This window comes from Vespula pensylvanica, chromosome 7 (assembly GCF_014466175.1).
Source record: "Vespula pensylvanica isolate Volc-1 chromosome 7, ASM1446617v1, whole genome shotgun sequence".
NCBI lineage: Eukaryota > Metazoa > Arthropoda > Insecta > Hymenoptera > Vespidae > Vespula > Vespula pensylvanica.
Window position 1 is genome coordinate 2,907,939 of NC_057691.1, and position 15,532 is coordinate 2,923,470.

Here is a 15,532-nt window from a genome sequence, read left to right on the forward strand (position 1 = left end):
GCGCGTACGGCCTCACCACGAAGGAGGAGGAGAAGAGGAGGAGAGGAGGAGGAGGAGTAGGAGAAAGAAGAAGAAGAAGAAGAAGCAGAAGAAGAAGAAGAAGAAGAAGAAGAAGCAGAAGAAGAAGCAGAAGAAGAAGAAGAGGTGAAGGAGGAGGAAAGGAAAGGAAAGGAAAGGAAAGGAGTGGAGAGGAGAGAAGAGGAGAGGGAGGGTAGGAGCAAAAAAGCAAAGTGGAATCGGGCACACGCGGTTCGTGCAGACGGTTAAGGTCTAACGCAATTGCAGTTTGCCTCGTGGCTGCGTGCAGCGCGCGGTGTTGAAGGGGGTAGGCGAGGGGAAGAAGGCGGGGTGGCGGCGGGGGCTGGAGCGCAGCGCAGTGACGGCAGCATAGGGGCAATAGAGGGCAACGCACCCGGTCAGCCTTGGCATGAATTGAGTCTAGCAACGCGAAAGTGAGGTTAGCCGATGCAGTTGCGCCGGCCAGATAGTCCTCTCTTTTGCAAAAGGGCGTATCTCCAGAATATTTCTGCTCGCTTCGATACCACCGCGCTTTCCCTTCTCCCACCTTTCTTCTTCGTCTTTCTTCGTTCTCTCTTCATCATCATCATCATCATCATCATCATCATCATCATCATCTTTTTCTTCTTCTTCATCTTCATCATCATCATTATCATCATCATCATCGTCGTCATCATCATCATCATCATCATCTTCTTCTTCTTCTTCTTCTTCTTCTTTTTCTTCTTCTTCTTGTTTTTTCTTTTTCTTTTTTCGCGTCGATGAAAATTCAATTTCCTTTACTTTTATATCCTTGTTTTAGACTCAACTTCACTAATCTTTGAAATAGCAATTCTCTTTCCTCATCTTCAAAGTAGCAATTCTATTTTCTCATCTTCGAAATAGTAATCCTCTTTTCTCCGGTCGATTCTCCGCCACATAGCATTTTCATGTTACGTTTTCTATTTTCCCAGATACTCTTTCAGTGATCGTTATCTTTTTTATCGTGACGATCTATGTACTACGTATATATATATATATATATATATATATATATATATGAAGAAAGAAACGGACATCGCGTCCGTGTTCCGAGAAACGCCTTACGATACGTAAACTGCAATTTATGAGACTGCAATTGAACGACATATGTTAATTCCCGAGTCGTACGGGTCAACGGTCTACCTTCGATCAGTCAAAATAAAAACAAAAAAAGAGAGAAGAAAAAAGAAAAAAGAAAAAAGAAAAAAGAAGAAGAAGAAAAAATAAACGATGTACTTCATTCTTGATATAATATGAAATATCATATTTAAATCGCATTTAAATCGATTCGAAGATTTCGACGAGATTAGTTAGAATCGAGATCGAGAATAAAAAGCACAAAGGAGTTGAAGAGATTAATTCTTCCTTTAATAAAAAGATAGAGGATGGAAATAGAAAAGTATATATATATATATATATACACACACACACACACGTACATATATATATATATTTATGTATGTATGTACATATGTGCAATTCACGCGAGCAAGAATATATCCGATGTTCTTTCGCGAACGAGCGAGTACCGTTGCACGCGCTCTTCCTTCTTCGACGGTGCAACGAGAGGGGAATGCAGTCGTGGTAAAAGCAGACGGAAAGATAGATAGGGAGAAAGAGGGAAAAAGAGGAAGAGAGAGAGAGAGAGAGAGAAAGAGAGAGAAAAAGAGCGAGGTAGCGTGGGGGAAGTGTAGGACGCGTCGAGCGGGATTGGAGAAGACGAAAAGCGCAGCACAGGGTGGGGATCGCAGGCTGCTTTTGAAAAAACCGCGAAGCTTTAAGAAGGCACGCCATGCTCCCCACCACCGAGTACTACGCAGGCAACTAGCGCCCGACATAGACAAGCGCCGCGTTTTCCTATTACTCTTACAAATAGTTTCGCGTACGGTGATGATAGTTTTCCGATAGTCGTGCCGAACTTTACACCAAGTATCGTGTTTTTAATCATAGAAATCTTTTCGCTTACATAGAAATTTTTATATGATTTTTCTTTTTATATTTTTTTCATTAACATCTATATGTGTATATATATATATATATTTATATATACATATTAATCATAATATGCCCTTTTTTTATCATTAGGATCATTAGAATGGTCGAGTACGACGATCATTTGCGGAAAATTCTATTTCGCGATATCTTATATAGTACAATAGAAATTATATAATTTCGATTTAATGGAGAACATTTTCTTAAATTTTTGATATATTTCCTTGATATCGATGTTCTTGATATCAATCATTGATAATCCTTTACTTGTATAAATTCTTTTCTAATTTTCGCGAACGCGAACTTAGAAATCGAGAAACGTGTGAAACGTATAAGTGTATAAACGTATTAACGTGTTGTAAATGAATAAGTGCATACGACGCGTTTATCGCAAAAGTGTGAGAAAAACATGCACGGATATTCGGTTAGAATAATGTTTTTCAAGCTATTGAGGAAGTGTATCTTTCTAAATAGAACGTCCTTCTCCGCTAAAATTCGTGAAGAACGAGGGGAAGGTATCGTTTGAAAATAGTTCGCGCAAGAATCGTGCCTGAAACGAGGACGAGGATATTTATCTCATACGATTTTAACGGATTATTTCATCTTTCCGAGCATCGCGAGTACGGTCAATAGGTAATTTAGTTATTTATTTAACGTTATCATTCCTACTTTCGAGAATGCTTAAAATCCTAAAAAAAAAAAATTTGTCGATTCGTACTAAGATTTGGAAATGTAAGGCTAAGTCTCTTCTTGTTCACCATTTTCTCGGTATAATTTAGAACACGCAGTTGCATCAGCTAAACCAAGCCCGCGTGCATATATACATTTCGAAATACTTGGAGTATGCCGAACAAATGTTGACTTTGCGATCGGACGTTTATGCGATTTTACATTATGTACAATCCGGGTCATAGAATATTAAAAGAGCGAAAAAAAAGAAAGAAAGAAAGACATTTTCTTGATCGATTTGATTTCACGCGACACGTGTCTTGTTCTTCGCTCTAAAAACAAAAAAAAGAGAAAAAAAGAAAGAAAACGGATAACTAAAAAAATAAATATTACATCTAATTCTTTCTCTTACAATTAACAATGAGAATAATAATAATAAAAAAATAAAATATAGTATATAGATTCATTGATAGAACAACGATTCGTTCGCGGAAGGGCCGTTCCTCAAAATTCCATCGAAGGCAAAGCAAAACACGAGTTATCGTGCAACAGGTTGTTTCCTTGTTACTCTTGCACAGTCGCTCGACAAGGCGAAACAACGGCACGATACCTGATTCAACTTGACTCATTGTCAGCTCCGAACGCAAAGTCCACGCCGACAGAGCGTAGACTCCTAAGTCAACATGTACCGGCCCTTATCGCGTCGCGAGACTTGTCTGATGCATAGTTTTTTGAACTCCGTTATCAGCCACCCTGTGATTTCTGTCGCAACCGCAAGCTCTAATCGCAAAACTTGTCGTCGAAAGAGTAACGAATCGACAAAATGAGAAAGCACATTTTTATAATCAGTTTCAATAATTTTTAATGACGCAACAATATCTGTTATCATTGTATCATTGTATTAAAAAAAAAAAAAAAAAAAGAGAGAGAGAGAGAGAGAGAGAGAAAGAAAAGGAAGAAAAAAAGAAAGAGAGAAAAAGAAAGAAAGCAAATTAATTCGAACAGAAAAGAATCGTTTTAGGAATCATTTAGATGTCATAAAAGTTGCGAATATTTGGGTACTTAGATACATGTACGTTAGGTGAACACGCATGGACACACCTTTATCGCGAGCACATCGCGTGCAACTCGTGCAATTCGTGCAGTCAGCACAGCCTGCACATACTTCGGCCGTACCGAATGCAAGGTGACGGAGATGCACGCACGGCTTTATTCCCTTGCAACTTGACACACTCGTTTAATCATATATGTATGTATAATACCGACTTCGAATCTCCGCTGGTCGAATGTTCGAACATGAATTTCCGAACAAATCGCTCTTTATTCTATTCATATTATTATTTTAAAAACGTGTACGTTTTTACCGCTTGCGGCTGTTCTCGCGTGACTCTTTACGTATATACGTTTAAATCGATAACAATATGGGATAATAGTTTATAAGAGAAAGTGAAATTATTCGTTGAGATCACCGGAAAAAAAAGAAAGGAAGAAAAAGAGATAGATTTAATAGAAATAGAAATAAAAATTGGAGATATAGAAAAGGAGGAAACTGATTAGAAAAATGGATTTGTCAACAATTACCGTCCTCTTTTCAACGAGAGCGACAATCGTCTTTTCGAAAAATGAATATTTATTTACAAAAAATCTGTATTCAATTTGAAGATAACTTACAGTCAGTCATATTCATAGATTTTAAATAAGATTGCTCGTTAACGCGTTAAACATCATCGTAAATATCTGATAGTTGGCAAAAACGTGAGATCGCAATATAATAATTTCTCCTGGGCATGATTTGCACTATTGCTTCTCAAAACGTAGTAATATTTTCTTCATTTGCTTCACTCTTATCACACGTTTTATTTCGAAACAATTTTTATCATAACAGCACGTACATTAATATAGAAAACTCGTAATGGCATTATCATGAGGATATTTAAATGATTGGTCCAGATTTCGTCTCCCATGAGATATACTGGTAAATCATATCGAATTAAGCAAAATTTTCTGAAAGGACTTTTATAAATATATTCAAAAAAAAGTCGTAACATATGAATTAAAAAAAAAAAAAAAAAAAAAAAAGAGAGAGATAAAGAAAAAATACGAGATCGGAGAACGAAAAATCACGATGGGAGATGCATACTGTCCAATATTTTTCACATCTCTACAGCTGAAATGGTTTTTTCAAGATACAATAAAAATACTATGCATTATGAATAGTACTTCTAAATATATGGACTTTACTTTTTGTGTAATCTCAGCATCTTTGTGCAAAATAGTCGCAATACTGAAGAAAGCAAGTAAGTTGCATTTATACTTTATGAAACGATGTGTCTTATAACTAATTAAGCACCCACATAAACATATAACATTGTTAGTTTTTTCGATTTAACTACGCGTAGACAAATTTGTTATTCTAAGTAAACAACTGATCTTTTCGCGTTTACAGAAAACAAATTATCTATCCATGACGGATGCGTAATTTATAGCTTTCAAGATTATACGTATGTACAATCGAATTCTATCGCACGCAATTATTTTATATTAAACTATATGTTTGTACCCACATTGCTATCTAGAAAAATATTAGTCTTTAAAATGGTGAATTCATCCCAAGTTTTGTACCAAATTCCAAACGGGCCCTTTTTTGATATCTAACGTTTAGTCTGAGGACACAATATCAGATATAATTGTAAATACAGTAATGTTTTCGAAATAAATAAATGAATGAATTACTTACTTTATCTCTTGCCATTTAACAAGTTCATTAATTGCAAAAACCAGTGGTAAAGAAATTAAGTACGATAATGGTAGATGTAGTGAAAAATTTTCTATTTGTGGTCCCTCCTCTCTTAAAAATTGGCAGAACACATGCCCTGAGAATGCTGCTTGTGCACAGATTCTAAATATATTACAAATCTTATCATAATCATAATTCTTCACAAAGATTCGCAAAAAAGAATATTACAGCGATACTTACATTATAAATGCGCTAAAAAACCACAAATAATTGTTCGTAGATCTTTTTTTCCAAATGGAATATTCTCTATGTACAAATCCTATTGATATCGTTACTAAAAAAAAAAAAAGAGAAATAATTAAAATATAATCCAAAATACTACCATCACATTGAATATATAAAAATGTATATATCGTGATATATACCATAATGTAAAACTAATATTGCTAAAGCAAAATGCTGTATTGCCAACATAACATTTGGCTTAGAACCCCAACCACCCCAAATATCTTTCCCGTGTAAATCAGGATATATATAAACACACTTAGAGTCGGTTGTAACATACATCGGACATAAAACCAAAAAGGAAATATATTGTGATAAAACTACCGTTACAATAGTAGGCAAGAATTTACTACCATAACACCACAATACAAAAATTGCAACCTGTAAATAAAAGAAAATTAATTTGTTAAGAACCTGAAATGGAATGAAATTAAAATACGAACGTATTATTACCTGTCCGTTTATTATGCATTGATTCTTTCCTGTTGCTCTTTGCATTATAGTAGAATCCATAGGAGTAGCTATCATAGATATCGATAAAACTGGTATAATTAAACAGCTTAACCATACAATTTGATTTACAGACAATAAAGGCGGTAATAATAAAATAGCAGATATTGCTTGTGCAAATGAAAGAGTAACTGTACAGCACAACCAAAATTGTACACAATTCCATAAACATTTCATATAATGACGTGCCTGAGGAGAGAAAATGCGATTGTTAATTATTATCATTATTAGAAATACAATAAAAAGGTTCTAATCACCTCCATGATAAGATGAAAAATAGTAATTGGATCTTCGCGTTTTACGCTCAATGAACAAGCGATAGAATTTAAAGCTCTACTTAAGTCAACTGGAGATGGCCCTTGATCAGGCCTAGTTTGTGCCAATACTGGTATTTTTTGACATACTTGTGGATACAATGGTTCTACTGCAACCCTAAAAAAATAAAAATAAAATTTTTAATGTATGATTAAAATACGTAAATTAAAATTTCAAACGCATCGTCCCTTGAAAACATGACTTACGCAGCATCGGCTTGCATAAAAATGGACATATTTTCAGCATTAGCGGATGATCCAAGAACGCATACAACTTCGCCATAATCTTGCATAATGTGCAACATTTCTCGCGTTACAGCAGTAGTGCAATCGGTGAATAAAGATACCAACAAAGGTACATTATCTATTAACTCTATATGAGGTCGTATTTTATCAATACCTCGCGGTAATTTAGCCTGCAGAAAAATATATGATTCATCATTGATAAAATTTACATCTTAATTATAAATTTTACTTACTCGATTAGATAAATCAAAATGAACGGGCGCACTTTGCTCGGTGCTATCAGTAAGGCAACTTAAAGATCGCCAAGCCTCCTGACCAGATCCTAAATCAACACTGTGCATGAGCACACTGTTTTCGCTTCTAACAGTGTCATGTTCCCTGTATCATGATTATTGAAAAATTACTTCGTCATTTAGAAATGAACTTGATAATTAATCTGCAAAATATTTATAAATGGCAATAAAGAACATACTCATAAATCATGCACATAACTTGTTATAAGTGCAAGAGTTGTGAATGAACCTAAGTAAAACTGTTTTATAAGGACGAAAAAAAAATGGGGGGAAAAAAAAATGTTCTTTTTTCAATCAAGTGTTAATTAAAATCTTAAACCAAAATAAATCATAAAGATTACGATATTCGAATTACAATAATTCATAAAAAAAAAGAATGGCGAATTTTAAATAAATTAATGTAAACCTATGGCTCATGGTGCTTTTGGCTTGAATTGGCCCGGTATAGTTCCATTCAGCGGGTTCGTCTTCAAATCTCACGGTAGACATATCGGTATTTATAGCACTTGGTGCAGACATACTCATCGCTCGACTGCTGTCCAAGTTACTACTATAACAAAATATTAGATTCGATTAGGCAATATTCAATTACATTTTTTATATTTTTTATGCGGATAAATAGTTTCATATTGCAAGCACATTAAAGCAACTACATTGCAGAATTATAGAACATACTCTATTTCATACAATATATATCATAATAGTTTTATTTGTTTGTGTTTAAAATAAAAAAAAAGAAATAAAGTTTAAAATTTAATTCTAAACTGAATAAGAACAAAATACTATATTAATATAATAAACATTTTTTTTATTCTAATATTATTTATTAAATATGCTAATATTATTGAAATACTGAAATGACATTTTCTAAGCTTACCATGAGTCAGAAAAAATGATAAGATAAAATCTTAAAAAGTCTTTATGATTGATAGTGTATTTATGATAAAAAATAACGTGTAACATACCGAGGAGATATACGATTAAGCAAGTGGCTGGCCTCATCCATGCAAGAGTATTTATGCTGATGGGATTGCGTTGAGGGAGTGGGTGAGGACATGGCTGCTGCCTGGCTCACCCAACAACCCACTGGACTCTCTGACCTGGTATCGACGTGTTAGTTACGTTTGCTTAGTTATGCATTTAATAAATGTCAATTGATAAAATAACAGAAAACATGTAGCTATTGCTAATATGGGATATGTGCATGATTACTATGAATTTATTTATTAAATATACTTTGAAATGCAGAACTGTCAATTTTATGAAAATACCTGAATACTATTGCACTTTGCTTATATGAAAAAAGTCCATAATTTATAAATTAAATAATTCTGTTTTAATAAAACCACTTGAGAGAGGTGACATTCAACTGTAACCAGTTAATGAATTGTTAATGGCATTGAACCAATCATTGTTAAATTTCACAAAAAGAAAAATATATAACAAATAATGTTAATAATAAAAACATATAAAAAAAATAAGTGTTTATATGTATATATACGTGTGCATTTATAAGATACACAAAACAAGAACATGCCTCAAACTTCTTTTATAAATTATTTACTAAATCTTTTTCCCATTACAAAAAAAAAAAGCCAGAAATTTGCAAATAATAAATATATAAGATTACGATTATTTACCTAGTCCTTTCTGTGAGCAATGATATGTGACAATTCCATCCACTCTCAAGTCCCATTTTTTCCGAGAATACACGAGAACGTAATTCATTCTCTTTACTGAAATGAACGAATCTTATGCAGGCCCTTTCTAACTGTTCAATCAACTGGACCTGGTAAGTACATAATAGATAAACACAAATAAATTTATGGATATAATTTCATTAACAAACACAATATTTTACCATGTCAGTCTGAGCTTGATACTGCATAGTTACCATTCCTATAAATACTTGATTACATTGAAGTTCGAAACAACTTTCAACATCATTTACATCGTCATCATTATTTTCATTACACAATAAGGAATCTGTAATAAAAATATATATAAATATACATTTGAACATAATAACTTATACTAAATATATCAAATACTAATTTTACCTGTAGAATGAAATTGTCCAAGCATTCCTTTTATTTTAGGGTCAAGAACATTTCTAAAATCCCATGGTAGGGGAGTTGGACTTCTGTGCGGAGTATATAAATGTTTACTGTCTGCAGGAAGTTCTATATATATTTCTGACATTCTCTTATTAACACCTTTAGTTAATGGTCTATAAGCAAATGCAGTACAGTATGATGTTAAACTTGTTCTTTGATAAAAATCTTGTACTTTTTTCCTAAAAAAATACACAATTAACGTATTTATATAGAAAACATGATTGAAACTGTTTTGTAATCTTATTGTGTTAAAATGAATCGTGAAAAATATACCTATCGGACGCAGAAAGGGGACAAAGATCATGGCCGTCCCAAAATTCAATGCACGAATCAAGAATTATATCTGCAGTACCTTGTGTTAACAATTGTAGACTACCACCGCTACGTTCTTTTACCACCACAGCAACCATATGCGGGAATGGAAATTTCAACTTTGTTGCAATACTCAGAGATCGTGCAAATTTAATATCTCTTTTAACTTTGTCTGCTTGCTATAAATTGAAATCAATCAATTATATTTATTAAAAGTTCAAGAATCAATATATATAACGAGCTGTTTTATAACTGTTTATAACATACCACATGTCTGAATGTAGATAATTGCCTTTCTAATTGAAATATTTTTTGTGCTTGATCTCGAAATCCAATTTGCTTCGCCAATTCGCATAGGCATCTAACAATACAAGAAAAAAGATTCTAATGCAATTCTTCATGACTCAGCAAATTATAATATAATTATAAAATATACCGTCTGTTTGTGACCGGCACAAGATTTTCGTTATAGACAGCTTCACAAGTAACATGACAACAAAATTGAGTATAATGTTCTTGAGTTTCCATGTTACATGTGTTCAAAAGAATTGCTAAGCCCAAAGGTTTCAATGAATTTAAATGTTGTCTCCAAGAATGATCGTCAAATTGCAAACGAAATGGTAAAGCATGGTCATGTGTAAGATCCAATACTTCTGCTGTAGAATGAGATATCTCTGTAAAAAAAAAAAAAAATTATCATAATGAAGATTCTTACTTTTGTATTATTAAAAAATATTACCATGTTGCACGTAACATGCCCTATTGGAAATTTCTTTTGTATTCTCCTCATTGGGCATAGGCTCTGTTGTTTTTGCTAAACTGCCAGTGCTAATGGAAAATAATTATATAGTAAATCCCATGTTTTCTTATGTTATTTTTACATATTATTCAAATATATTTATTATTCACCTTGAAGCTGCTGATAAAGTATTGGAATTATGTAGGAAGAAAACCTTTTCTGCAGTTGGATTAGGCCAAGAAAGAATGCCTTTCTTATCTACACAACATAATGCCTAAAATACATATATTTTATAAGACTTTTTGATACCTTCATATATTATGATGTTAACACATTCGTGGATATTCAAAGTACTTGTGCTTATTGAATAATATATTATATAAATATACTGTGATTATACAACTGACCTGTATGTTTCATACTTTACAAAATATCATGACTTTTTCTGTGCATAAATTATCTATTCACGTTGTGTCCATGGATGTGTTAACATCTAACATATATAATTCCACATACTGTGACAGAACCCAAAACATGAAGAATATTTGCAGATCTTGACATCATATGCTCTTTTCCACAAAGAATATTTAAAAAGTGTTCCTTCAATTCAAACCAATTATAAATTATTTCAGGATGACTTGGAGTTGAAATATCTGCATCTTCGAAAGGATCTACAAACTACATGTATTATCTGCATGATTATAATTATCTCTTAATAATATCAATAAATCGTGCAATCGTTATACGCTTATGATTATAGTATATATTATAAAAGATACTTTATATAGTTGTACATTATAAAAACAAAATTCTAACCTGAAGTTTCTTTGAAGACTGATAAAGCTTGCACAGAGCTTTAAAACGTGCCATTCCCATACAGTTTAAAAAAATCCAGCAAGTAGGAAAAATTACTGGTAATAATGGAAGAGTCACTGCTACTGGTTGTAATAGAAACATTTCAACCCAGCTTCCTATACCAAAGAGTTCTGACAGATATAAGTAACGAAACAAATTAATGGCCACGATGATACTTAAAATAAGTGGATAGGCCAATTGTTCTATATAACAGACCATCACAAGAAAACGTTTGCGATTATGATAAGTAACAGGCCTGTCAAGAGCCTGATCTAAAGCCATTCTAAGATTTGTCAAATATGGAGTTTCTTGTAATTTGTATAACTTATTTTTCAATGGTAGCCTTGATTGTGGTGTGGAAAATATTTCATTTACACTATGAACTGGTGGGCTATAAACTTCTCGTGTATGCAAAGCTGATGCATCAGGATCCTAGAAATAAAGAGTATTGTACATAAATCATTAAGCTATTACTTTACGAAAAAAGGTTAAGTCATGGAAAACTCACATCATATGGAACACAATAACCAGGAGACTGTTGACCAGGTTTCATCACAATTATATCTCCAACAACTAATAATGCCCAAGGTAAATTAACTATTTGGCCATCCCGATATGTCCATTGTAAGGTTAAACATGGTGATAGAGGTGTACATAAATGTGGATAATTTTCAACATTCCATTTACATCTAGCTTGTGCATCTAAAATATAATAATACAAAATTAATCCTTTAAAGAAATTTTACTATTGTATATAAAGTATATAATAATTGTTCTACAAATTAACATACTCTCAAGTTGTTTTAAAAGAACATAAATTCTACTAGGAATCTCATTATGACGTAGTTTGTTATCTGACACAACTAGAATAAAATTTAAGATTGTTAAGCAGCAAATGATTAATCCTTCATATGGCAGTGTTGAATACCTATAATAGAACATTTATATATTTCAACATTCATAATACATAGCCTATAAAATGAAGATATTCTATATTTTATATTTCGTACCATGTTTCACCTATAGACAAATATATAATAATAAGTGTGAGCCCATTGATTAACAATGCAATTGCTGATGTCCAACAAAGAGTTGTATATTGACTACGATGATGTAATGCATCCTTCAGCCAAGCTTTGTATCTTCTAAACATACATATGTTATATGTCAAATTATATAACATATAATCATAACATAAACAAGCAGTCAAAATAGAACTTTCAAAGAAAAATTGCACAAATTGTCGACATTTAAAAATCTTAACAAATCCTTTGGATCAGCGCTGTGTCAGCCTTTTCTATGTTTGATTAATTTGAGGTTTTAATAGTGACACTTAACCAAACTGGATTGTAGTTAACCCTAAATAAATAACATGCAATCGAACATTATTAATCAGTTAAGAGGAACGTTTAATATTCGATTACTTGTTTCTTCTGCATTCGTCTTCGTAATCTTGTAAAACGCATTTAATATCACTCTGTAAAATACTCAAAGCCGCAGTTGTAGACAATCCAAGATCTGTCTTATATTTTCGATCTTCAACATTTTCATTTGTTTTTTGCGAGTCGTTCCTTATTCGTTCACTGTCCATATTTTAAATTATAAAATGAAATAAGTATACATAAGACATTTTTTCACCGCAATCGCAATGAGCAACAATGGGCAACGATCGACAACTACCGCGTTTAGTTCATGGTAGGGATAAAAAAGCGTGGGAGTACTGTAAAAACAATAACCTTCTCCAAAGGTAGTAGCGGCAAAAGAGAAGCTGGATATTCGATTATGCTTATTGGTTGGAAGTCATGTGACTTGAATATATCGATTTATAGCCAATAACTAACCAATCGATGAATCGATTATTAGCACGAATAACGTGATTGGTTGACGTATCTTACCCGCGAGTTAAAAATAATCGCGAATAATTTAAATTTTTTAAAACATACAGAAGGAAATATTTCGAATTATCTTATAATAAAACAAATAAATCAGTACAATGGTCACATAAAAATAATAACGTATTTCCATGATATTTTTATTGAATCATTCGTTGTTTCTCATTTACTATATATGTTTGTATTTATGTATATACGTACGTAAAAATAAAAATTTAATCTATATTTATTGGAATGCAGTTTCTATATCTTTGCGAATAAATAATGCTAAACTTGCAGCTCCAAGACCTGTGGCGTGGCTATCACATCCAAAATCGGTATTCATATTACTTTTCGGTATAAACTCTCCATAACTGTTAAAGAATTTAAAAAATTCAAAAATATTTATTATATATTAAGAAATTGTAATATAAAGGGATATATATACAAACACATGTATATATACTCGCATACCCAAATGCGCTGTAACAACCACTAGGATGAGACCAGCTTAAAATTAAATCCTCATAATGTTTATCCATGAATTCCAAATATCCTTCTGACCCACATAAAACAACTATAATTCAAATGACATACAAGGATCAATTTTAAAATTATCATAATTATAAGTAAACGTCATAATTCTTTACCTTGTTCCATTAACAGATCTCGTGCATTATAAGGAAATCCGATCGCTTCAATGTCTATCATATCTTGAAGAATACGAGAACAATAAGTAGGTAACAATTTCAAAAATGGTATCATTCGATTTTCCTTACATCCCATCTATAATATTCATTTATATTTACATAACGTTATCGTATCTTTTTCTTTAATGAAATATTTAAACAACTATGTTTACTTATAAACTTACTGCTCTTAATGTTTGTATAATAAGTAATCTATGCGTAAGAGGATATCCTTTTGGATTATCTTCATTCATTATCATTTGTATGCATTTGTAAGGTATCGAACATTCGTTAAATTTTTGTTTAACAATTCCGACAAGACAATAATCACTTTCGTACTCCTTCGGTCTTCCTTTCATCATTAAATCTTCGCTATTCGCATACGATAATCCTTGAGATGGAAGCGGTAGTGCCGCACCCAAAGTTTGATTTTTCCAAGATATTTCTCGCATCCAAAATTTTGGATCGTTCAATACTTTTTTTACTAATAATCAATATTTTCAGCAAGTATAGATCAGCGTGTAAGATATATTGATATATAAATACAAACATAATGTACGAACATAAAGTAATTGAATACTTACACATTTTCATCTCTTCATTTATCGGAATAATTGCATTTGTTAAAATTTTCCGCGTTGTGTAAGAAAATTCCAATAATTTTCTCAAATCATGGAGATACGTTTTGTCAAGATAAAAAGTATTTTCGTGCAATAATGTTTTTACTAAAAAGACTGTTCCCAAGAATATACATATATATATACATATATATTTAGATTGAATATCTTTATATACGTTAAATATTATTGACAATTAACATAAGTTGCTTTTTATGTATATAGAAATACTCTCACCTTCTGTTAAAGTAATCGCATAAATAGTACCAATCGTCATCTGTTGCGGTCGTTTATGTATGTATTTGATAACTTTAAAAAGAGCATTCAATTTGAGATCTGAAAGAAATTATCCATTAACAAGCAATATAACAGATCAATAATATGAGAACATTAATAAATGCCCATAATTCTACAGTTTATTCGTGTATTTTATAAATACATAAATAAGATATTATAAAATTTTATATTTTTTGGAATATGATTTGCCGATTATTAATTTTTATGTAAATAACTAAATACCAGTACTGCAATAAACATATTAATATTTTAAGGAGAGGAAGACAGGATTTTTTCCTATATCATAATGTAGTAAATTATAATTCATAATTTAGTCACTATATCATTTTATCAAATATATATATATATATATATATATATATATATATATGTATATGTATATGTATATGTATATGTATATGTATATGTATATGTATATGTATATGTATATGTATATGTATATGTATATGTATATGTATATGTATGCGTAACGGGGTGGGCTTACCATACAATGAAACTAAATATATAATTTTACATAAAATGAAAGAAACAATTTCTCTTACTATTTTTTTTTTTTTTACTATTATGTTTTTTTACTATTATGTTTGCGATAACGTATAATTTTGTTTAAGTCTACTATCAATTAATTTAAGTTGTAACAATACCAAAATCAGTATAGTCAAAGTCTCTTTTAGCTCCAACTAAGAAACATCCCAGGATAGCAAAGATCAATAGAAAGCACGTAATTTTCTGAACACTCCACTCCATCGGGGAACATCCGCGACTGAGAAGAGGATCATTCGCAATTCTGGCTTTATAGAGTCTCCCCACCGTTTGTCGTCAACGTACGTACAGCCTAAACTTAACGTTATTTATCGCAAGTAAGTTTATCCTTGAGACGCAGCCGCAGCAATACTAACGATTACAGCTTTTTCTTCATGAACTCGACGTATCTTATTCGAGAAATCTTT

The 15,532-nt window shown here is 31.9% G+C and overlaps 2 protein-coding genes across 4 annotated transcripts; both read right to left on the minus strand.

Moving 5' to 3' along the window:
* Positions 1–4,312: 4,312 nt before the first annotated feature.
* On the minus strand, positions 4,313–12,949 carry LOC122630313 (transmembrane protein 94). Its single transcript, XM_043814682.1, has 24 exons — positions 12,533–12,949; positions 12,119–12,253; positions 11,900–12,036; positions 11,617–11,810; positions 11,070–11,540; positions 10,770–10,931; positions 10,424–10,527; positions 10,254–10,342; positions 9,951–10,188; positions 9,782–9,875; positions 9,476–9,693; positions 9,146–9,381; positions 8,947–9,071; positions 8,726–8,874; positions 8,051–8,185; positions 7,492–7,635; positions 7,026–7,170; positions 6,754–6,962; positions 6,490–6,664; positions 6,176–6,421; positions 5,863–6,103; positions 5,678–5,771; positions 5,438–5,599; positions 4,313–5,363 (listed from the first exon to the last, which is right to left on the minus strand). The coding sequence occupies exons 1-24, from the start codon at positions 12,697–12,699 to the stop codon at positions 5,291–5,293; spliced, it is 4,143 nt and encodes a 1,380-aa protein (XP_043670617.1). The 5' UTR covers positions 12,700–12,949; the 3' UTR covers positions 4,313–5,290.
* A 175-nt stretch (positions 12,950–13,124) lies between these two features.
* On the minus strand, positions 13,125–15,478 carry LOC122630315 (UPF0764 protein C16orf89). 3 transcript variants are annotated; one of them, XM_043814688.1, is made up of 7 exons: positions 15,227–15,478; positions 14,523–14,621; positions 14,253–14,402; positions 13,854–14,152; positions 13,630–13,765; positions 13,454–13,556; positions 13,125–13,353 (listed from the first exon to the last, which is right to left on the minus strand). In XM_043814688.1, exons 1-7 carry the CDS (start codon positions 15,327–15,329, stop codon positions 13,227–13,229), a joined length of 1,017 nt encoding a protein of 338 aa, XP_043670623.1. In that variant the 5' UTR covers positions 15,330–15,478; the 3' UTR covers positions 13,125–13,226. The 3 variants fall into 3 exon arrangements, with proteins under 3 accessions (XP_043670623.1, XP_043670625.1, XP_043670624.1); XM_043814690.1 differs by having other exon boundaries at positions 13,432–13,556; XM_043814689.1 differs by having other exon boundaries at positions 13,428–13,556.
* Positions 15,479–15,532: the final 54 nt, after the last annotated feature.

Bases quoted from the DNA above. Each gene is read 5' to 3' on its own strand.
- LOC122630313 (XM_043814682.1), bottom strand. From the start codon at position 12,699: ATGGACAGTGAACGAATAAGGAACGACTCGCAAAAAACAAATGAAAAT. The intron at 8,875-8,946 runs GTAAAATATTGT...TGTACTTACCAG, and splicing joins ATCAAGCTCAGACTGACATG to GTCCAGTTGATTGAACAGTT. The intron at 7,636-8,050 runs GTATGTTACACG...ATTTTGTTATAG, and splicing joins CTTAATCGTATATCTCCTCG to TAGTAACTTGGACAGCAGTC.
- LOC122630315 (XM_043814688.1), bottom strand. From the start codon at position 15,329: ATGGAGTGGAGTGTTCAGAAAATTACGTGCTTTCTATTGATCTTTGCT. The intron at 14,403-14,522 runs GTGAGAGTATTT...TCTTGGGAACAG, and splicing joins TGCGATTACTTTAACAGAAG to TCTTTTTAGTAAAAACATTA. The intron at 13,557-13,629 runs GTAAAGAATTAT...TTTGAATTATAG, and splicing joins AGATCTGTTAATGGAACAAG to TTGTTTTATGTGGGTCAGAA.